We start from the raw sequence: 25,305 nt of genomic DNA, 5'->3' as shown, positions 1-25,305 counted from the left end.
GTTTTTTTCCCTTCTTTAAAAAACATCAGCCCTTTAATGGTATCACTGAAGAAGGCCCGAAGAAAACATAACAACCCCAAAGATGTGTCACCAAAATCTTGTACCACTTTTGGACTTTTTTGTCCTCTATGGGCACATTTGTGTTTTTTATCGGCCTTCAATAATTATGAGTTTTTGGTACAATAATCATGGCTTATGCTTTCATATTTCAGAGTTTTCGGATCAATACAGTAATTATTCAAAATAAATCACGTAAAATAAATATGATTATAAAGCATCAAGGGAAACTACAAAAGATCTCACCAAGCACTCAAAAGTCAAAATTCATGAAACGGAAAGCTGCATAAATAATAAGAGACAAACACATCCTAAAACAAAGAAACGCAGTCTTAGTATTAATTTTAAGCAAAGCCAACAAAAATCAAAGGAGATAAAACATAGTGAGATCGATCTCATACTAGATATTAAACTATATATTAATTTAAATTCTTAAGATCCCAAATGCATCAAGCTAAGAAAACGGTTGTGAGAACCTTCTCAGACTCCATGGATGCCTTGAGTAGCTTTAAGCCCTGTAACACATTAAAGGTTATATTAGAAAGTTTGAACAGGTTAAAATGAGATGAGTCGTAGTGTAAGAGAGAAACCTCTTTCATGCCAAGCTGAACAACGGTTTCTTTCAAGACACCAACATCCTTGACATTGAACTGGTTAAGCATGGTGATGCCTGATATGGTTGACATAGGCTGAATGAGAAGATTATCCATGATCATGTAAGTTATTACTTCTTTCACAAACCCATTATTGCTCTTATTAGGTGCCGCCGTGGCCGGGGCTTCACCCTTGATATAGTTGACTTTCGCAGTCATACGACCAGTACGGCACGCGGCACAAATAGAATCGTACACATCTGTTACAGTATAGGAACAACTTTGTGAGCACCTGAACAACTTTGGAGTCATGTTGGAGTGGTTTATAGCAGCTGAAGGGAGGAGGCCCGAGATGGAAGGTGAAGAGCCAAGAATGGCTGGATTAAGGATAAGATCCTTAGATAGGTTTGGTTGCATGTAAACATGGTTGAGGTTTTCAACGCTAGAGTAGAGATTCCCCAAGCAACCAACCACGGCTTCCTTGGTTAAAAGCTTGATGACGGTAGCAAGTGGCAACTGAAGCAAGGTGAAGAGGAAGTCCACCACTTCCTTAGAGGCTTCTGCAAACAGCACTTTCTTATTCTTTGAGTCTAGCAGAAGCTTCAAACTCAAATTACTAGTATTAGTCGTCATTCTGAGGGTGAAAGTGAATGATAAGGGAAACCAAGGGCTATATATATAAGAGAGATTTTCTTGGTTGACGAGTGGAATGATGAAAAGTGGTTTCTTTGTGTGGCTCGAAGAAAGAGTTAGTTGAAGGTTAATAAAGATGAGAATCAGGATTAATGTTCTTTTTCTTTTAAAATTAAATATATTTTATTGAAAACAGTAAATTTTTCATTTATACAGAAAACAAGCAAGAAAATCTATATACATATATAGGCAGAACTGCCAGTCTGCCGCTGGCTGGTTGGATACTTGCAGGGAAGTTGCATGGGAAAGGTTTAGCTCCTATGGTGAGTTTCTCTTTGATTTTTTTCTGACATATAGGAACTCTAACCATTGGAAGAGAGAAGGAATGAGTTCCTGCACAAGGATCAAGGTAAGGGAATTTTCTGACATATAGGAACTCTAACCATTGGAAGAGAGAAGGAGTGAGTTCCTGCACAAGGATCAAGGTAAGGGAGTCCCTCTAAGCAGGGACTCAAATTAACCAATAACAATTTGTCATTTGGCAAGTTATTATAAAAAAATAATAATATAAAATCTAAAATAATTAAATAATTAAATAATAATTAAATTAGTAATAATTATAATAAAAATTATATTAAATAATTATATTTTTATTTAATTAATAATTTATATTAATTATTTAAATAATAATTAATTAAATAATTAATTAAATTAAATAATTAAGTTTTTATTTAATTAATTATTTATATTATAATTAATATTGAATATTATTTATATTATTATATTAAATTATAATTAATTAAATTTACTTACATTAAAAAATTAATTTAATTTTTATACCTTATAAAATAATTTTTAGTTGAGTTGGTTATTTTTATTTTTAAAATTTAAAATGCTAATGATATTATTAAAATTAGCAGTTGTAAACACAAAACTATAAATTAGTATAATCTCGAATTATATATTGTGTATTATTATTATATATGAATTTATTTAATATTAATATCTTTTAATAATGAATTATTTTTAAATTTATAAATTTAAATAATATTATTGAAAAAAATTAATTATATTAATTTTAAGTATTTTAATTAATTAATTAAATGAGACCACATTAGGGACTAAAGTTAGTTCCTCCTAATGGAGAAGAGAGAGATGCTTTGAGTTCCTATTTATTGTTTATGACGCAAAAGCTGATGTGGAGTTACTTTTTATGACAGATGGGCCATAAACAGGAACTGGAATGAGTTCCCTACTGAAAATGGTCTTAGTGTCCTAGTGTGACGGCTGACTCGTTTTGGAAATTGGGGTATAAAAACTAGCTACTAATTGAATTTTTTACTTAAGCTTTTTAGATGCAAAAATAGAAGAATAAAACAAAAGAAAGATTTGTATTATTATTATTATGAATTTAACTTTTAGTTTCGCTAGGAAACCAACTCAATATGTGCCAACTATCAGTTAATTACTTAATTTAAATGAGCTCTCTAACAAAAAAATTCAAATAACCGAAAACACACCCCAAAAATTTACTCACTACTCACTAGTTACTCTAACTTCACTTTTCAAATTTTTTTACCAAATAAAATATTTACATCAAGTTATATGGAGTCATTAAATTTTTTTTACCAATAACGTATCATTAATAATTTTCTCTAAAAGTTTAAGTTGTATAAATACAATTGGATAATTTTAATAATTAATAAAATTATATATATAAATAGTGTATATAAAAATATGACTATTGAATTGGATAATTTAATTTTTTATTTTAATATTTAAAAAATATTTTGTTATTTTTATAATAAAATTAAAATTTTAGCATTCTCATAAATCAAATTAAAATAGACACATACAAAAAGACACTAAAAAATAAAAATAATCAAATTAAGATTATAATGTCTAACATAATCAAGCATCGTTAAACTTTAGTCGTTTAAAATAAAGTAAAATAATATTTTATAATTTTTAATATAAAAATCCAATGAATATACTTGGTTTAATTTGGGTCTAATTATAAGAATAAAATTGATTTTAAATATAAATAGGATAAATAAGAATAAAAATTAGTGTAATAGATTATTCAATTTATAAAATGTCAATATGATTTTTTTTTTTACAAGTGTTTAAAATAAATGATGTGCCATTATTATATGAAAAGTACTATTTAAATTATAAAGATGTGTGTCACTAATATATGAAAGGGGATATTTTAATTATAATTCACTTATGTAATGTAATTTTAAGGGTTAAGTACTGAAATCGTCCCTAGGGTTTGGGGTGAAAATCAAAATCGTCCCCGACCTTTTTTTATTATTAAAATCATCCTCAACGTTACAAAACGTTATAAAATCGTCCTTTTCTATTTTTTTGGACCAAATTACCCTTAATTATTATTAAAAATAATATTAAAAAAAAAAACAAAACCCACCACCCTCCCCCCCAACACCCAGAACTCTTCGTCTCTCCCTCCACCCCAAACCCCCTCCCTCACTCCCTCACCCCACTGCTGCCGCCACTGCGTCCAACCAGCCGCCGCCCCTGAATCCAACCCGCCGCCGCCGCCTCTGCGTCCAACCCGCTCGCCGCCTCCTCTGCGTCCAACCCGCGCGCCGCCCCTGCGTCCAACCCGCCGTCGCCTCCCCTGCGTCTTCCTCTGCTTCTTCCTCTGCTCTGCTTGAACTTCTGCTTCTGAAATTGTAACTTGATGATTATTGAAATTTTGGATCTGAAAACTAAAATTGTTATGCTTCTTCTGCTTCTGATTTGCTGTTAATTTGTTTTGTGGGGGTGATTGGGTGGATGGGGTAATGGGTGAGGGATGAGGGGTGGGGGTTGAGGGGGTGGGCTGAAGGGGTTACGGGAGGGTGAGGGAGGGGGGAGGCGGGAGGGGTGAGGGTTGAGGGTTGAGGGGTGGGGGGTGAGGGAGTGGGCTGAGGGGGTTACGGGAGGGGGGAGGCGGGAGGGAGTGAGGGAGGGGGGGAGGGCGGATGGGGGGTGGTGGGGGGGTTTGTTTTAATTTTTTGCGAGGGGGGAGGCGGGAGGCGGGAGGCAGGAGGGGGGGAGGGCGGATGGGGGGTGGTGGGGGGGTTTGTTTTAATTTTTTGGGAGGGGGGAGGCAGGAGGCAGGAGGCAGGAGGGGGGGAGGGCGGAGGGGGTGGGAGGAGTTTGTTTTAATTTTTTAATATTATTTTTATTAATAATAAAGGGTAATATGGTAAAAAAAATAAAATTGAAGTGGAAAAGGACGATTTTATAACGTTTTGTAACGTTGAGGATGATTTTAATAACAAAAAAAGGTTGGGGACGATTTTGATTTTCACCCTAGACCCTAGGACGATTTCAGTACTTAACCCTAATTTTAATTTGTAATTGGATTTGTCAAAAAAATGAAAAAACTGGGAAATAAATTAAATATGATAGAGATTTATTGGGTTAAGAGTTAAATTTGTCCTTAAAAGATCATTCATTCTTTAAATTAGTTCTCTAATAATTTTTTTAATCATATTAGTTCATGAAAAATAAAATGTAAGTCAACTTGGTCCTTCTGTTAGTTAGATAACGTGGTAGATTAATACCACGTGTCACAAGATGATTAGTTGATAACTTGATATATCAGGTCAATGACACCTAGCACTAGCACGTCACGTGTCGCTTGACATGTAAAAAAGTTATTTATAATCATAAAAATATAGACGTAGTCATTTTTATTTCTAAAATTTTAAAAATTAATAAAATTATTTCTTATATAAATTTCTTTTATTTTTTTTTTCATAATATTAAATTTAAAATATTTTTTATAGTACTAATTTTCATATTATTTTTTAGACCTTAATAAATAAAATTCTCTTTACATAAAATAATAAAAATAATTAAATTATTATAAAGTTATTTTGTCATTTATATTTTAAAATTTTATATTTTTAAATTGTAATTTTTTATGAAATTTTTTATTTAAATGAGTTTATCAAATTATTGTTGATTATATATTTAAAAATTTAATATTTTAGATCTCACTAAATAATATAATAGTCATTTTAAAATTTAAATTTTTTAAATTTTTAAAAATTATAGTTTTCATTATTGTTTAATTTATATAGTAGAACTCAATAATTAAAACATTAATTTTTAGGATCTCTTGTTGAATATTAATATTTTAATATAATTTTTTAAAATAACTACTATATTTATTTAGTGTGAAATCTAAAAGATTAAAATATTTAAAATAACTACTATATTTAAGGACCTTAATATTCTTTCACCATGGTAGAATTATCCATCAAACATATAACTATAACACTTGTCATGTAAAGAACCATCTCCTGCTCTCCTTTTATTATATATAAAGAGAAGATTTCGAATCCTCCTTTGTCTCCATATTTGCTTCTTCTGCTTTCTTGAGTTAAACTTCAAAATGATATTTGAGATTGGCGTTGTGCACTAGAATCGTCCCTGAAATTCTAATTGCATTAATTACGTCTCTAAGATTGACAAAAGTGTACCATGTTAGTTGTAACACCCTATCACACTGAGTTTTACGCTTAAGTTGTAAAACAGAAGTGGTGTGGTATTACGACCTCTAATATAAAATGTATACATATAATAGCAGAAAGATTGTAATATACTAGGAGTCTTGAAGAATAGATGAAACAAAAGTCGCGAGATAAAAGCGTAACGCTCAAGAAACGAGTTAACCTGCGTGTTAAGAAAACTATAACTGTTGAACATAAGATAACAAAAGTAGGAACAGAGTGCCAAAGATACAAAATAACAAGCTCCTAACTCAGCCCGCAAAGTCAAGGCTGACCGAAGAATATTTACACATATATACATACATATCCAAAATCCAGATATACATAAACAAAATCATGTCCATCCATAAACCTCTAAGAGGATCAAAAGAATAAATTATGTGGAGAGAAAGCTAAGTATATATACACACATCACTGTACAACAAAATAACCCAGTAACCACTTCGCTTTAGGGATCCTGATGCCTAACGAGATGCCTCCCGACCTGCATCTGAAAAACAACAACGTAGTATGGGGTTTGGTTCTCAGTATGGTAAAGGTGTCACACACATAATATATAAGATCCTAGGAATGCCAGAGGCAATCTTAGAACGCCGACACTCAGATTATAGAGCTTAGAGTATTAAACAGAAGCCATAAAATGTGGTTTACTAAAAGAATCTAAGCCTAATTTAACTTAATCTTAAATCTAAGTCCTGTACTGCTATCCCTCCATACCTCCATCTCCGTTAGCGTTTCACAGACAAATAAATAGATAAAGGCAAACACAGGAAGGTTACAAATACTGCAGGTAACAAATATACATTTAGCATGGCAAATACACTTAGGCACACCCAGTTAATGCACAAACAAGTAATTCAAGTAGTATGCATATGATGCATGCCTGTCCTATGGCTGATGAGGCTCATCTGTCGGTTATCCAACCAACCCGACAAGTCCGAAAACCTTAGACAGTTAGACTGTCCCTCGACGTGCATCCCCAAGAGTCTATGCATAGCTTTTTCTCAAATAATCAATATTGCTCAATGGGGTTAACATTCCAGGAAATTTATAAGTGCCCGGTCACCCTTACGTCGTAAGGTCAACAGAGTATCGAGTTTTTAACCTGGTACACGTGGTGGCAACCCATGGTACTTTATCCAGAGAATCTCGTATCTCAGATCATTTAATCATTCAAGCCATGTGTCATTCATGATCATTCATTTGATTATCAAGCCAAGTAATATATATGATCATCCGTAACATTTCATAGTCAATTCATCACTTTTCAGCTTTACTTCATCTTCAAGTTATCCCCATTTCCTAACTTCATCTGAATATCAGGTTTAATACTATTATTAATGACTAAAAGAATGAAAATAGAGGTTTAGAGGTTTGAAATACAGTTTAAAACGTTGAAAATCATGTTTGCTGAAATAGGGGCCACGCGTACGCGTGGCTTACGCGTACGCGTTGGAGTGTAAAAGTGCGGCTCACGCGCGCGTCCCTTGTCATGCGTACGCGTGGGTGAAAACTTTATGTCATGCATACGCGTGGGTCTCACGTGCGCGTGGGTCTCACGTGCGCGTGGGTCACACGTGCGCGTGGGTCACGCGTACGCGTGGACATGCTTGCTAACCCCTTACACATGCGCATGGTACTAGTCGCGTACGCATCGCCAAAATTCCATGTCACGCGTACGCGTAGACATGCGTTCTTCAAAAAAAATCAACCAGAGAGCTGCACAATCAGGGAAACCACCTGCATATTTACATATTCCTCACCAAATTTTCCGACAGGCATAACTCAATCGTTTTAAATCGTTTTTCCTCCGTTCTTCGAACGGCATAAACTTCACGAATCCAATTTTCATTTAAAACAAGTTATAATCAATTTGGTATTCTAGAAGTCAAGTTATAATCCGCCGAAGTTCAGCCCAAAGCCAAAATTTTATAAATAATTTCAAACCTCATTTTCATTCAATAATTTCATTCCATTCATTTCCAAACCTATCAATACCAACTCAAAATGCCAACATCAATACTCAATAAACTCTACATCATTTTATCAACCACTATTCCATAATATTACACAACTTCACATTACAACAAATCCATCATGCTTTCCTTTATTATACTAGTAACCATATACTCACTAATTCAACTATGTATCCTTTTATCATTCATATAGTAACAACTTCAACCATATAATCCAATCACCAAGCCAAACCAAACATGTTCACCAATTAAATTACTAAAAATTATATAAACACCTGCATTCCAACTTATCCTACGGTCATCTAACCTAAGTTTTCACAGAACATTATATATTAAATGCAAGAAACCTAAACCATACCTTGGCCGATTCCCACGTAACGATCAAGGCAATTTAATTAAAACCAAGACAGCCCCTCAAAAGCTCAATAACTCTAGGCTCAGCTTTCTCCAAGTTCCAATATTCATAATTTCAAGCTCTAATTATTTATTTACAACCTAATAAACATTCATAATACATATATACCCAATTTAATACTCAAAGCTCAAATTCAGCGAAATTAAAGTGGAATTATGGTTTTCTCACCTTACCCAAGCTTCACATAAGCAAGAGTGAACATTTTTCTCAAGCTAATTGGATCCTAAAACATCAGAAATTGAAGAAATTCAACATATCTTCTAATTTTTTGAAAATTGGGGGAAAAGAGTGGCTGAGAATATTTAATGGCTTACTTATGAAATTGTTCTAGTAGAAATGTAGAGCTCGACGTGGTGGACATGTGGCCGCAAACGGTGCGGCGATCGGAGTTCGGACGGGAGAAGTTACGGGATTTGGAAACTAGTGTAAGGGTTTGGGAGTTTTTCATTTCTCTTCTCCCCTGGAAGCCTTCAGCTTCGTTTCTGCTAAAATGAGGGAGAAGACAAAGCTTGGGTTCATTTAATGCTGGGCCGGTTGGGCCCACGGGCCCGGTTTAGGCCGGTTCAACCAGTTCAGCCCGTTCAGTCCAATCTTAGACCGTTTTCTTTGAAATTAGTATCAAAATTCTCGTTTCGATGCGCTCTATCCTAATTTGATATAATATTCTCGTTTCTAATACTTCTTAATAAAATTAATTTATTGACTAATTATTTATTAATTTAACGGATTTACATACTACCCACCTAACAAAGAATTTTGCCCTCAAAATTCAAATGCAGTTACCTGAAAAGAGATGTGGATAGTCCTTCCGCATATCTGATTCGAGTTCCCAAGTATGTTCCTCAATACCAGCTCGACTCCAAGCTACCTTTACCAATGATACTTCCTTCCCGTGCAATTGTTTGACGCTGGTGTCATCAATTCTCACCGAAATTACTGGAAGTGTTAGATCTTCTCTCACTTGGATTGGTTCTGATTCTAGAACATGACTTGCGTCAGGAGTATACTTCTGAAGCTGTGACACATGAAACACGTTGTGCAAGTTTGAAAGATATGGCGGTAAAGCGATCCTATAAGCCACCGGCCCAATTCTTTTCAAGATCTCAAATGGTCCAATATAACAGGGATTCAGTTTCTTAGTCTTAATAGCTCTTCCCACTCCAGTAGTTGGTGTAACCTTCAGAAAGACGTGCTCCTTTTCTTCAAACTCCAAAGGCTTTCGCCTTTGATCAGCATAACTTTTCTGAAGGCTTTGGACTATAAGCATTCAGCAACGAATCTTCTTTATCTACTCCGTAGTCTCAGCTATCATCTCAGGCCCTAATAAACTCCTTTCTCCAGTTTCATACCAACATAGCGGAGATTGACATTTCCTGCCATACAGGGCGTCATATGGAGCCATTCCGATGCTCGCATGGTAGCTATTATTATAAACAAATTCGACTAATGGCATATACTGATCCCAGCTCGCCGGCTGGTCCAAAACACAAGCCCTTAGCATATCCTCCAAGGTCTGGATGGTTCTCTCTGATTGGCCGTCTGTCTGAGGGTGATATGCAGTACTCAAACTCAATTGAGTCCCAAATGCACGCTGAAAGGCTCCCCAGAACCTTGATGTAAAACGAGGATCCCTGTCAGATATAATGGTAGAAGGCACACTGATAAACCACTATTTTATGGTTTATCTTGTGCTCAATTGAGTGGATTTTATCAACTCTTTACCCACTTATTCATACTAATCGCATGTTTTACGTTTTCCTTCCTGATTTTGTGCTATGATTGAAAACATGTTTCTTTGGCCTTTAAATTACTAACTTTAATCCTCTATTATTATCATTCGATGCCTTGATATGGGTGTTAAGTATTTTCAGAGATTACAGGGCAGGAATGGCTTGGAGGATGGAAAGGAGGCATGCAAAAGTGGAAGGAATACAAGAAGTTGAAGGAACTGCAAAGCTATCAGCCTGACCCTCTCGCACTAAAACGGTCATAACTTGAGTTACAGAGATCCAAAAGACGCGGTTCCAGTTGCATTGGAAAGCTAACGTCCGGGACTTTGATTTGATATATAATTTTCCATAGTTTCCCTGAAGATAAGTGACGCGAACGTGTAATCTACGCGGACGCGTTGCAGTGGCAAAAAAACCAGCGTGATTGAATTCGAAACCAGCGAATTTTGGGTTGTTTCTGACCCAGTTCTCGGCTCAGAAAACACAGATTAGAGGTTATAAAGTGGGAGAATGCATCCATTCATAATCATCAGCTCATAATTCATAATTTTTAGTTTTAGATGTAGTTTTAGAGAGAGATAGGATCTCTCCTCTCTCTTAGGATTTAGTTTTAGGATTTAGGATTATTTCTTCTTCATCACAGGTTCAATGTTCCTTTAATTTATGTTTCTACTTTTATTTTATTGTTTTAATTGATATTTATCTTTTCAATTTAGCTTATAAACCTTTCCATGTTATATTTGAATCTATGTTTAGACGTAATTTGATGTGTTTCAGATTTATGAATGCTTTTAATTTAATTTAGAATTTTTTCTTTTGGCTTTGGTTGAGTCATTGGAGACACTTGAGTTATCAAACTCATTGTTGATTGAAAATTGGAATTCTTCAAGAATTAATTCGAGTTCCACTAACTCTAGCCTTTCCCAAGGAAAGACTAGGACCTGAGGAATCAAAATTAATTCATCCACTTAACTTACCTTCATAGTTAGAGGTTAACAATGTGGGAGAAAAATCAAATTCTCATTACAATTGATAAGGATAACTAGGATAGGACTTCCAGTTCTAATACCTTGCCAAGAGTTTATTTTATTATTACTATTTTATTTTTCTTATCATTTAACATACTAGTTCCTTACTTTCAAAACCCCCAATTTACAAGACTCATAACCAATAATAAGAACATACTTCCCTGCAATTCCTTGAGAAGACGACCCGAGGTTTAAATACTTCGGTTATCAATTTTAAAGGGATTTGTTACTTGTGACAACCAAAACTTTTGTAAGAAAGGTTGATTGTTTGGTTTAGAAACTATACTTGCAACGAGGATTTATTCTGAATTCTAAACCATCAATCTTCCGTTCTTCAAAATGGCGCCGTTGCCGGGGAATTGCAAACGTGTGCCTTATTATTAGTTATTGTAAATATTTGATTTTTACTTGTTTATTTATTTTTATTTTTGTTTTTATTTTTGCTTTTTTTCATAAATTAAGAGGTTATTGGTTTTTATTTAGTTATTAAAATTTTTTTTTCAAAAATTTGTTCTTCGTGTTCATCTTGACCTTCAAGTTGTTCTTAGTTGTTTTCTTCGTTTTGATCTAAAAATTTTAAGTTTGGTGTCATTTTATTGTTTTTCTCTTTTCTCATTAAATTCAAAAATTCAAAATTTAAAACTCAAATTTCAAATTTCAAATTTCAATTTTCAAAATTCAAATTTAAAAATTTAAATTTCAAATTTCAAAAATTTAAAATTCAAAATTTCAAAATTTCAAATTTCAAAATTTAAAATTCAGATTTCAAAATTTAATTTTCAAATTCAAAATTTAAATAACCTTTTAATTTAAAATTTGTTTTTATTTTCGTTTTTAATTACTATTATGAGTTCTCACCCCTCTCGCTTTGAGTTTGGTTCCAATGTTGTTGCAAGGAATGGAAATTATAACAGGAACATGCATCAAGGTCAAAACAATCAGAGATGGAAGGAGTCACGAGGATCTGATCAACCCTTCCGACAACAACACCTTCTACAGTACCACAGACAAAGACCATTCCACGATGCATACCAAGACAATAGTTATAGTGGACCCTTCCGTGACAACCAACATCCACCAAATTACTATAGTCAAGAGCCATTCCAGGGAGCATACCAAGATGATAGATATGATGGACCCCCATTATATGCCTATGAACCTCCTCAACACAACTTTGAACCACCAAACTCACAAGCCCCTTTACACCATTTACCTCCATATGACCCTAACCCACATCCACCATACCAACCACCCTATGAACCGAATGAGCCATACATAGATCCACCCCAACCTCCATTGGATAACAATACACTCATCTCTAACATCATTGGTCTCACCTCTACACTCCAAAATCTTATATTCTGCATGAACCAACCCTCTACCTCCAATATTCAACCCTCAAGCTCTAGTGCACTTCCTTTTCAACCACATAATGATCTTTTTATCCCATCACCACCCTCCATGGAAGAGCACCCACATCCATCAGTCCAAGAGCAAGATGATCCCAATTATGCTATTGATATGGAACAGGAAAGAAGGAATCATCTTCGCGAATCTATACTTCATAAAGAGCTAGAGAAGGCCCTACGGGTAAAGGTAGGAGAGACCCTTAAAGATGAAAGAGTAGTTGAAAGGAGTTGTCATGGAAAGAAAATCATTGAGGATGAGTACGACTTTATACTTAAACAACTGGACAAAGCAGCAATTATTAAAAAGGAAGAAGTGGTTGCAGACTTAAGAGATGCTATACCTCCATGGGAAAGTCAAGACATAGAGCCTCCTTCCAAGATGGTTGCATTTGATGTTGAGGAGGGTGTACAACCTCCAAGGCATGTCATGGTTAAGGACTTGGAAGAGGTCGATCAATAGATGGAGATTAAAGAAGAAGAAGCACAACCTCCCATGCCCTTGGAAAGCAATGAAGAAGAGATTGAATTAGAAGAAAGCTACCAAGAGGAAGAGGTTGGAATTGAAGAAGCTTACAAGGAGGTGGAAGTTGTCAAAGAAGAGCATAGGGGAGTAGAGCTTGATATCACTTTGCCAAAGTTGCTGGAGACCCCTCCCCCTACGTTGCCATCATCCTTCACAACATTCAAGTGGGTAAAATTCATATCCCTTAGCTTTCTAATTCCACTTGAATATGGGCTACTGGAGACGGATGGTCAACTTAGAGCTCTTTGTGGCATTAAGAGTAAGAGGAAGATGGTTAGTGGTTGGAGCTGTCAAGCAAGGTTCATTATAGTTGGAAGCTTTAAGTTTAAACGCAAAGGTTGGTGTAGAGCTCAATTGAATGGGTATGGAAAGTTGTTTGGACGCTTCAGTGAGAATTCTAAGGCTGAACCACCCGGATGGAATCATGATAATCAACTTGAAGATGGGTGTAGAAACAAGATTTGGGATCCCGGAGGCTGTTGGAATTCCAAACACTGGTGGAGATTTTTGGATGAATTCAAGCATAAGCCACCATAACAGGAAGCTCATCAAATGTCCAACTTAAGGACTTTAACTAAAAGTGCTAGGTGGGAGACAATCCACCATGGTATGATCGTTTCTTTTTCAATTTTATTTCGTGTTGTTTGTTTTTACTTTATTTTATTTTCATTGAACCTGGAAGTATTCATAGCATCTACATTAGCACTGCATATTGCATACCGCATAATTGCATATATATATATATATAAAAAGCATGCACGCGACGCGGCAGCGTCGCTGACGCGTCCGCGTCACCAGTGCATTGGGAAGAAAAGAAATCGAACAGAGAGTCACGCGAGAGCGTGGCTGGAGGCGTGCCTTTGGCACAATTTGACCCACGCAAACGCGTGGCCCTGTGAAATCGACGTAAAGACGTGTGTGGCAGAAAGTTATGATGGAGTGGGGCTGGAACCATGCTAGAAGCACAAGCCCTACCACGCGAATGCGTGCCCCACGTGAACAGGTGCCCCACGTGTTCGCGTCATTTTTAAAAGAAAGGCCATTCACGCGATCGCGTTACCCCAGATTATTGGCAAAATGCATTTAAAACAGCGAGTTGTGCGACCGCGAGGCTACTCGCGCCAATCGCACAAATCAGGCCACGCGATCGCGTGACCCACGCGTCCGCGTCACCTGACCTTATCGCGTACCACGCGATCGTGTCACTCACACGTCCGCGTCACATGCGACGCACAGCTTAACCAAATCAGTGCCAATTATCTTATCTTTTCTTCCCCAATCCTAATTTTTCCTCCATCCTTTCTTACTTACTTCTTCTTCCGTTCTTTCCCTTCTCATTCTTCTTATCTTTCATTTTATTTTACTTAATTTATTTGCATATTTCATTCATTGCATCTTAATTTTGTGTATATTTTTGTTTTCTTTTCTTAATTCATTATTTTTCTTTTGGTGTTAAAATTTTCTTATTTAACTGTTGCATCTTCTCTTGAATTATTTTGGGTGCTTAGTGACTTGTGTTATTCTGGTTAGGTAATATTATTTAAATCAATGCCGATCTTTTATACCTGTATTAATTTTGCATTGACATGAATTTACATTACCTCTCCTTACCCACACTCTCCCTCATTGTTGCAAAATTTTCGCACTCTTGATTTGCCATGTACTTCTACTATTTTCTCACTTGCATGTTGTAGCTACCATGTAATTGAGACCCTCATTATTTGGCATTAACCCAACCATATTTTATTTATTTTTTTATCTTTATTTCTGGGTTACTTTTCTTCCCTTTTTCTTTCAGGATGGCCACCCGGAAGGGAACCGGAAGACGTTTACATGGGGAGACAAACAAGTCCATCTGCACAATCCTTGAAGAAAAGCATCAGTTGGAACAATCCGTCCACCTGCACATCTCAGCATGCACCGATGACGGTGCAATCTTTAAGTGTGGGGAGGTCGATACCGATCTCCATGGGTTAGCTAGTTTCTTCTTTTTAACACCATTATTTTATTTTCTTTGTTTGTTCATTATTGCATTTGCTTGTTTAAATTGCATGTTTGTTTGATTTTATGCATTTAAGTATTACTTGGTTGAAAAATAATAAGTTTTTTTTAAGACCCTATTTTTGAAAAAAAATTTCACTAATTTAAAATCAAAATTTTTGTGTTAAATCTGTTTGAAGTTGTATTTGGAACATGGTTTTTGAGCCAAAGAACACACAACCTGTGAGATTTTGAGCTTATTTATATGGTTACATTATTTAACCATAAAATTTTATTCTTGTATGTTTTCTTCTCTATGATTGCAATCTTTGCTTTGTTCCATTCTATATGTCCACTATTTAGTGTATTTACATGCTTGCATATGATTGAGGCCATTATTTATTATTAGCTCACTTATCCCAAATAAGCCTACCTTTTACATCACCCTTGTTAGTCACCTTGAGCCTTTTTATCCCTATTTATTCTGTTCTATAACCACATCACTAGCTTTAAGCAGAAAAATAATTAAATATCCCAATTGAATCTTTGGTTAGTTTAAAATAGGGATTGTGTAACAATTAAGTGTGGAAAAACTGTGGGAACGTGGGTTAACAAGGAAATGTGTTATATTTTTAATTTGATAAAATATTAGGAATTTGGGTACCTACTCATGTGAGACTAGAAAAATTAAAAATCCATGTGCATTGATAAGTTATGTTTATATTTTAAAAAAAAATAAAAAAATAAAAAATAAAAAAAAAAGAGAAAAAGAGAAAAAGAGAAAAAGAGAAAAAATATATATAATATAAATAAATGAATAAGGGGACAAAATTACCCCAATGTTAAGTTAATGAAAAATCAATGCATATGTGATAAAATTAAAGAAAAATTTATACATGAGTATGTAATGCAAAAGTGAAGACTATGGGTAGCTAGGCATGATTCTAGAATTATATAGAGTATATGTATGTTAGGTGAAAGCTTAGGTTAATTAAAGATTCAATTTATAAAGCTCACTTAGCCATATACATATACCCTTAACCTTACCTTAGCCCCATTACAACCTTGAAAAGACCTCATGATGTTTGCATTGGTATATTAAATATTGTTGATTGGTTAGGTGAAGAACAAAGTTTAGAAAGCATGATTAGAGAAGAGTAGAGTGAATTACCCCATACACTTGAGTGATTAGAGTGCATATACACTACCAATGAGGGTTCAATGCTTAATTCTATGTTCCTTGCTTTTATGAGCTATCTTCTTACAAGTTTACCTGTCTTTTATTATGTAATTTGAATTAGTGAAATCTGATTTATGTTTGTCTTGAAGAGCTTATTTACTTTTAACCAAGTAGGTAGAAACATTCTGCATGTAGTTGCATTTCATACATTCTATCATTCCTCTTCACCCCTTTTAGCTTCTCTTGTGCTTAGCATGAGGACATGCTAATGTTTAAGTGTGGGGAGGTTGATAAACCACTATTTTATGGTTTATCTTGTGCTCAATTGAGTGGATTTTATCAACTCTTTACCCACTTATTCATACTAATTGCATGTTTTACGTTTTCCTTCCTGATTTTGTGCTATGATTGAAAAGATGTTTCTTTGGCCTTTAAATTACTAACTTTAATCCTCTCTTATTATCATTCGATGTCTTGATATGGGTGTTAAGTATTTTCAGAGATTACAGGGTAGGAATGGCTTGGAGGATGGAAAGGAAGCATGCAAAAGTGGAAAGAATACAAGAAGTTGAAGGAACTGCAAAGCTGTCAGCCTGACCCTCTCGCACTAAAACGGTCATAACTTGAGCTACAGAGGTCCAAAAGACGCGGTTCCAGTTGCGTTGGAAAGCTAACATCCGGGGCTTCGACTTGATATATAATTTGCCATAGTTTCCCTGACGATAAGTGACGCGAACGCGTTGCAGTGGCGAAAAAACCAGCGTGATTGAATTTGAAACCAGCGAATTCTGGGTTGTTTCTGACCCAGTTCTCGGCCCAGAAAACACATATTAGAGGCTATAAAGTGGGAGAATGCATCCATTCATATCATCAGCTCATAATTCATAATTTTTAGTTTTAGATATAGTTTTAGAGAGAGAGAGAGGCTCTCTCCTCTCTCTTAGGATTTATTTTTAGGATTTAGGATTATTTTTTCTTCATCACAGGTTCAATGTTTCTTTAATTTATTGTTTTAATTGATATTTATCTTTTCAATTTAGCTTATAAACCTTTCCATGTTATATTTGAATCTATGTTTAGACGTAATTTGATGTGTTTCAAATTTATGAATGCTTTTAATTTAATTTAGAATTTTCCCTTTTGGCTTTGGTTGAGTCATTGGAGACACTTGAGTTATCAAACTCATTGTTGATTGAAAATTTGAATTCTTCAAGAATTAATTCGAGTTCTACTAACTCTAGCCTTTCCCAAGGAAAGACTAGGACCTGAGGAATCAAAATTAATTCATCCACTTAACTTACCTTCATAGTTAGAGGTTAACAATATGGGAGAAAAATCTAATTCTCATCACAATTGATAAGGATAACTAGGATAGGACTTCCAGTTCTAATACCTTACCAAGAGTTTATTTTATTATTACTATTTTATTTTTCTTATCATTTAACATACTAGTTCCTTACTTTCAAAACCCCCAATTTACAAGACTCATAACCAATAATAAGAACATACTTCCCTGCAATTCCTTGAGAAGACGACCCGAGGTTTAAATACTTCGGTTATCAATTTTAAAGGGGTTTGTTACTTGTGACAACCAAAACTTTTGTAAGAAAGGTTGATTGTTTGATTTAGAAACTATACTTGCAACGAGAATTTATTCTAAATTCTAAACCATCAATCTTCCGTTCTTCACACACTGTGCAATCTGATAATCTCTTTGATATACATTCGAGCTAATTCCTCCATTGTGCAACTTATTCAGACGGGAAGAAAATGAGCTGATTTTGTCAGTCGATCCACAACTACCCAAATAGCGTCACAACCAGACCGGGTTCTAGGTAAACCTATCACAAAATCCATTGCGATACTCTCCCATTTTCATTGTGGAATTTCCAAAGGCTGAAGGGTTCCTGATGGTCTTTGATGTTTAATCTTAACTTTCTGACACATTAAACATTTAGATACATACAATGCCACATCATTCTTCATTTCTGGCCATCAGAACATCACTTTCAGATCTTGATACATTTTAGTGCTTCCTGGATGAATTGAAAATCCGCTCTTATGGGCTTCCTGTAAGATACTCTGTTGCAGGTCTTTGACATCTGGTACAATAATCTGTTCTTGAACCTCCACAAACCATCCTTACCTTTTGACACTCTCCACTGCGTTTCCTGTTCAATTGCCGGTAATATCTTACGTAATGCTTCACCATCTTGATGAGCATTCAGAAGTTCTGATTTAAAAACACTTGAAATCTGCAACTGACTCAAACACAGAATTCCAGATTCTTCCTTAATTCCCAATTTCAAACCTTGAAATGCCTTTAATAACTCTTCTTCCTGTAGCATCATCCAAGCTTCATATAAAGACTTCTGACTCAAGGCGTCCGCTACAACGTTCGCTTTTCCTGGATGATAATTCAATTCGAAATCATAATCTTTCAGAAGCTCCATCCACCTCCTCTGACGCATATTCAACTCTTTCTACTCAAAGAGATACTTCAAACTCTTATGGTCTAAGAAAACATGAAACTTAATGCCATAGAGATAGTATCTCCAGATCTTTAGAGCAAACACAACAGCAACAAGTTCTAAGTCGTGAGTTGGATAGTTTATCTCATGCGGCCTTAATTGTCGTAAGGCATATGCTACAACATTCCGGTGCTGCATCAGAACGCAACCCAAACCTTTTAATGATGCATCACAGTACACTTCAAACGGTTCACTTGGCTCAGGCAATACTAACACGGGTGCAGTAGTCAACCTTTGCTTCAATGCTTGAAAACTCTCTTCACACTCTGAAGTCCAGACAAAAGGCGTATCCTTCTTAGTCAGCTTAGTTAAAGGTAAGGCGAGTTGTGAAAATCCCTTAATGAATCTTCGATAGTACCACACCAAACCTAGGAAACTCCTAATCTCTATCACTGAAGTTGGTCGCTCACAATTCAGTACTGCTTCCACCTTAGCAGGATACACAGCTATTCCCTGTTTATTCACCACGTGACCGAGAAACTTCACTTCACTCTTCCAGAATTCGCATTTAGATAACTTAGCATACAACTTCCTATCTCTCAGAATTTGCAGCACAGTTTGCAAGTGATCAGCGTGCTCCTCCTCAGTCTTAGAGTAAACAAGAATATCATCAATGAAGACAATGACAAACTTGTCCAGATACGGCCATCCTGTTCATATAATCCATAAATACTGCCGGAGCATTAGTCAATCCAAAAGACATCACCATATACTCATAATGACCATAACATGTCCTGAAAGCAGTTTTCAGAATATCTTTATCTCTAACCCTTATCTGATGATACCCGGATCGCAAATCAATCTTAGAAAACACACCGGCACCCTATAACTGATCCATTAGGTCATCGATTATGGGTAGCAGATATTTATTCTTCATAGTGATCTTATTCAATTGCCGATAATCAATGCACAAGCGCATACTCCCATCCTTCTTCTTTACCAGTAACACTAGCGCTCCCCACGGAGAAACACTTGGTCAGATAAAATGCTTACCTAACAGATCTTCTAGTTGAGCCTTTAGTTCAGCCATTTCTAAAGGTGACATTCTGTAAGGAGTAATCGAAATCGGATCGGCTCCAGGCACTAACTCAATTGCGAATTCAACCTCTCGGTTAGGTGGAAATTCATTAATATTATCCGAAAATATGTCTGGAAATTCACATACAACCGGAATCTGCTCTAAACTCTGATCATCACCTAACACTCCCGCAGTTAATAAAATAATACCCTGACATTCAATTCCATAACAATTTACTATCATAGAGTTCAAATAGTAACTATTCACCACAACAGGCGTTTCTGACCCTTCCGACATAAACTGTACTGACTTCTCAAAACAATCAAGCAAAACATGATTCTTGGATAACCAATCCAATCCTAAAATGATATCAATACTAGTCATCGGCAAACAAATCAAATCATGCACAAACTCACACTGTTGTATTCGAAATGGAACTTGTGGACATCCTAACCTAGTCACCATAGCTTCATGAGTAGCATTATGCACTTTCAAATCATAACCTAAAACCACCATTCTCAATCCTAATTCATTAGCCCTTTCAAATGCAATAAATGAATGAGTTGCTCCTGAATCACATTTAAGATTTTACCAGCCATTTCACAATTACCTCTAATCAGTGTCTCAGATCCCTCAGCACCTGCTGCAGAAGTGGTATACACTCTCCCTGGCTGCTGTACTCTACCAGTCTCATACTTCTTCTTCTCCGGACAATTATTGACCATATGCCCGGGCTGTCCACAGAAATAACATACCCCAAGTCTTGATCTGTACAGAATTTCAGGGCGATACTTCCCGCACCTCTGACAATTCAAATCCTGCTATGGTTGCTTTCCAAGCCTTCTCCCTTGATTAACATTAGTATTCGACCTTCTGTAATTACCCTGACCCTGATTTTGCTGTGAAACAGAGCCTCCACACTTTAAATTCCTACCTCTCGGAGTAAAGTTCCTCCCTGAAGGTCTCTGAAAAGGCACCCTTAAACTTTCTTTCTCTGTTGCTGCCTTTCTCACACATTCTTCTGCCACCCTACACTTATTCACCAATTCAGAAAATACTCTGATCTCCATTGGTGCAACAAAGCCCAAAATATTGCTCCGAAGACCTCCCTCATACTTAATACACTTCCACTAATCCACTCAGCAAAATCTTCAGGCGCACCTTGACAGATATGAGAAAAGTGACACAACTCCTCAAACCTGCTAGTATACTCGGTAACAGTCATCTGGCCATACTTTAATTGCATCAATTCAAGTTCCTTGGCATTTTTGACTGAATTAGGAAAGTATTTCTTATAGAATTTTGTTCGAAAAACCTCCCAAGGAATCGCAGCACCATCAGGCTGCAGGATATGTCGTGTTCCCTGCCACCAATACTGAGCATCACCTTGCAGCTGATAAGTTCCAAATTCAACTCATTGCTCTTTAGGAACCTATTGAGCCTGCAACGCCTGTTCCATAGCCTGAATCCCATTATCTGCATCAGTGGGATTTGAGGTTCCCCTGAAGGTCGGAGGGTGAACTTTCAGAAATGTGGCAAGTGTCATAGGACCGTCCTTTTCATTATTGTTCCCGTGATTACCCTGGTTTATCTGATTACCTAGTGCCTCGACTGTCGCCTGCATAGCTACAGCCGTATTTTCCACGGCAACCATAAATTCTACTGGATCATTCCCTGCTGGGCCAGGAGTAACGGTGCCTATCCTACCTCTACCTTGCCCACGACCGCGTCCGCGAGTCGACATTTGGTCCATATATACACCAAACAAGTGATATTAAGTTGATCAGTCTCAATATCGCAGGTCTAATGCTTTAAGTTCCAAATGCATGCTCACAAATGTTTATGCCATATATATCAATCAGATATCCTAATAGCACATAAACACATAAACAGAGAATGCACAGAAGCACAATCAGTCTATCTCTCAGGCTCTATAGAATCGAACTGCTCTGATACCATAATGTAACACCCTACCACACTGAGCTTTACGCTTAAGTCGTAAAACAGAGGTGGTGTGGTATTACGACCTCTAATATAAAATGTATACATATAATAGCAGAAAGATTGTAATATACTAGGAGCCTTGAAGAATAGATGAAACAAAAGTCGCGAGATAAAAGCGCAACGCTCAAGAAATGAGTTAAACTGCGTGTTAAGAAAACTATACCTGTTGAACATAAGATAACAAAAGTAGGAACAGAGTGTCAAAGATACAAAATAACAAGCTCCTAACTCAGCCCGCGAAGCCAAGGTTGGCCGGAGAATATTTACACATATATACATACATATCCAAAATCCAGATATACATAAACAAAATCCTATCCCTCCATAAACCTCTAAGAGGATCAAAAGAATAAGTTATGTGGAGAGAAAGCTAAGTATATATACACACATCACTGTACAACAAAATAACCCAGTAACCACTTCGCTTCAGGGATCCTGATGCCTAACCAGATGCCTCCCGACCTGCATCTAAAAAATAATAACATAGTATAGGGTGAGAACCAAAGGTTCTCAGTATGGTAAAGGTGCCACACACATAATATATAAGGTCCTGGGAATGACAGAGGCAATTCTAGAACGCCGACACTCAGATTATAGAGCTTAGAGTATTAAACAGAAGCCATAAAAGGTGGTTTACTAAAAGAATCTAAACCTAATTTAACTTAATCTTAAATCTAAGTCCCGTACTGTTATCCCTCCATACCTCCATCTCCGTTAGCGTTTCACAGACAAATAAATAGATAAAGGCAAACACAGGAAGGTTACAAATACTGCAAGTAACAAATATACATTTAGCATGGCAAATATACTTAGGCACACCCAGTTAATGCACAAACAAGTAATTTAAGTAGTATGCGTATGATGCATGCCTGCCCTATGGCTGATGAGGCTCATCCGTCGGTTATCCAGCCAACCCGACAAGTCCGAAAACCTTAGACTATCCTTCGACGTGCATCCCCAAGAGTCTATGCATAGCTTTTTCTCAAATAATTAATATTGCTCAATAGGGGTTAACATTCCTGAGAATTTATAAGTGCCCGGTCATCCCTACGTCGTAGGGTCAACAGAGTATCGAGTTTTCAACCTGGTACACATGGTGGCAAGCTACGGTACTTTATCCAGGGAATCTCGTATCTCAGATCGTTTAATCATTCAAGCCAGGTGTCATTTAAGGCTGTTCAAAACCGATCCGGACCAAATTAAACCGACCAACCGAACCGAAAAAATTGAAAATCGAACAAACCGAAAACCGAAAAAAGGTGTTTTGCAATTTTTTTGCGGTTCGGTTCGGTTTTTTATTCTGACCAGTAAAACTCTAACCGAACCAATCCGGTAGAATAAAAGAACCCTAAAAACCAATCCACTCCCCCCCCACCCCACCCCCAATTCCCTTGGCCTTGAGTGCGAGTCCTGAGCAGCAGTGAGCCACTGAGCCCTAACCCCAATCAAAAGCTCTCAGCCCTAATCGAAAGCTCTGCCTCTCAACCTCTCACAGTTGTGCTCTCCTTTCACAGTCGCGCTCTCCTTTCACAGTCACGCTCTCCTCTCTGCAGTGGCGCTCTCCTCTCACGGCGGTGAACCCACATTCTTCCCAGTCTCCTACCACCTCGTAGCAAAGCCTTCCTCCCAACGCCGCCGAACTTCTTCGCGGACAGAGCACCATGAAGCCCCAGCCACAGTCGACCCTCGCACACCGCAGTAGCAGTCTAGTAGAGCACAACCCTCATCCCTCGCACCCAGCACTCCAGTAGTAGCAGAACACGACCCTCGTCCCTCGTACCCAGGAGTAGCAGAGCACGACCTCACTCCCTCGCACCCAGCAGTAGCAGAGCACCACCCTCGCCACTCACAACACAGCACCCATGGCCACCAGTCACCGATTCAAGTCTCCCACCCTGTCACCGATTTGGTTGTTGCTGCCTTGTTGGTTATTGATTCATTGCTGGTTATTGATTCATTGTTGTGACTTGGTTAATTTGGTTAAATTATACTCAGCATTGTTAATCATTGCTGTTTATTGATTTATTGCTGACTTGGTAATTTGGTATTGTTGCTACCTTGATGGTTATTAATTCATTGTTGGTTATTGATTCATTGTTGTGACTTGGTTAGTTTGGTTAAATTATACTCAGCATTGTTAATCATTGCTGTTTATTGATTTATTGCTGACTTGGTAATTTGGTATTGTTGCTGTTTTGCTAGTTATTGATTTATTGCTGGTTATTGATTCATTTATGCAGTTTGATGTCAGTTCAAGTGAAAATATGGGCGACACTGGATTGCCGCCAGTTCCTCTGCCGAATGAATCAACCATAATCAGATCTCCAACTGCATTGCCTGCTGTGCCAGCTCCTCATAGAAACACAAGGAAGCTTGCTAGTAGAGGTCGAGGAAAAAGGCGGGCTGTTGAAGAAGCAGTTTCCAGTTGCTTCAGAATCGGTATTTAGTACTGGAGGAAGGGTATTGAATAATTATATGAGTTCTCTAACTCCAATGACAGCTAAAGCGTTAATTTGTACACAAAATTGGCTCCGAAACTCTCCAAAACTTGTTCTTGAGGAACTCATCAAGGAATTAGAGAAGTTGAAATTAGGTATAGTTAAGCTTCGACTTATAATTTTCTTTATTTTAATCTAGTTTTTATTTTTATATATATATATATATATAATTTGTTATGATTATTTCTTGTTTTATATATTTTGTAGAAGTTGCACCCACTCCTGACCCTAATGAAGAATATTCTGGTGTTGAGTCTGATTGAGTACATCTTGTTATGTATGAATTGTTCTCTTTATTATTAGAATGTATAACTAGATTAGAATGTTTTTCTACTAGTGTTATATTATTATTATTATTGTTGTTCTTATTATGTAACAGCTTTTTTATTTCAGGTTGGTTTGCGTTAAGAAGTTTAGCTGTTTTATTCGAGAAGACACCATAACTTGGCTATCTTTTGATGGAATTTTATTTTTACTTTCAATTGTGTTGACTATTGAACTTTTAAACTTGTTTAATTGTTGTATTTGAGTTCCTTTTGTCGTTAAATTTCATTAGACCAAGACTTTGTTAGCTATTGTGTATTTGTGTTGGTCGATTTCAATGTTATGACTTTGTGAAATAGTATGGTAGTATTTTTTTTAATTGATTGAAAAAATCGAACAGACCGAACCAAACCAAACTGATTTTAATTGGTTTGGTTTGGTTTGGATGGCTTCGATAAAAAAACCGAACCAAACCGAACCGCAGTTTAATTACACGATTGGATTGGATGACTTTTTTCTCAAAAACCGAACCAAACCGCACCACGAACACCCCTAGTGTCATTCATGATCATTCATTTGATTATCAAGCCAAGTAACATATATGATCATCCGTAACATTTCATAGTTAATTCATCACTTTTCAGCTTTACTTCACCTTCAAGTTATCCCCATTCCCTAACTCCATCTGAATATCAGGTTTAATACTATTATTAATGAATAAAAGAATAAAAATAGAGGTTTAGAGGTTTGAAAAATAGTTTAAAACGTTAAAAATCATGTTTGCTGAAATAGGGGTCACGCGCGTTCCTTTTCATGCGTACGCGTGGGTGAAAACTTCATGTCACGCGTGCGCGTGGACATGCTTGCTAACCCCTTACGCATGCACATGGTACCAGTCGCGTACGCATCGCCAAAATTCCATGCCACGCGTACG

General features: G+C 36.4%; 1 protein-coding gene across 1 annotated transcript; it reads right to left on the bottom strand.

The window, feature by feature from the left end:
* Positions 1-323: 323 nt before the first annotated feature.
* On the bottom strand, positions 324-1,283 carry LOC112777654 (uncharacterized). The gene is made up of 2 exons (XM_025822034.3): positions 648-1,283; positions 324-572 (listed from the first exon to the last, which is right to left on the bottom strand). The coding sequence occupies exons 1-2, from the start codon at positions 1,281-1,283 to the stop codon at positions 507-509; spliced, it is 702 nt and encodes a 233-aa protein (XP_025677819.1). The 3' UTR covers positions 324-506.
* Positions 1,284-25,305: the final 24,022 nt, after the last annotated feature.

This window comes from Arachis hypogaea, chromosome 19, assembly GCF_003086295.3.
Source record: "Arachis hypogaea cultivar Tifrunner chromosome 19, arahy.Tifrunner.gnm2.J5K5, whole genome shotgun sequence".
Lineage (NCBI taxonomy): Eukaryota > Viridiplantae > Streptophyta > Magnoliopsida > Fabales > Fabaceae > Arachis > Arachis hypogaea.
Note: the sequence above shows the minus strand (reverse complement) of the source record. Positions and strands in the feature narration are given on the sequence as shown.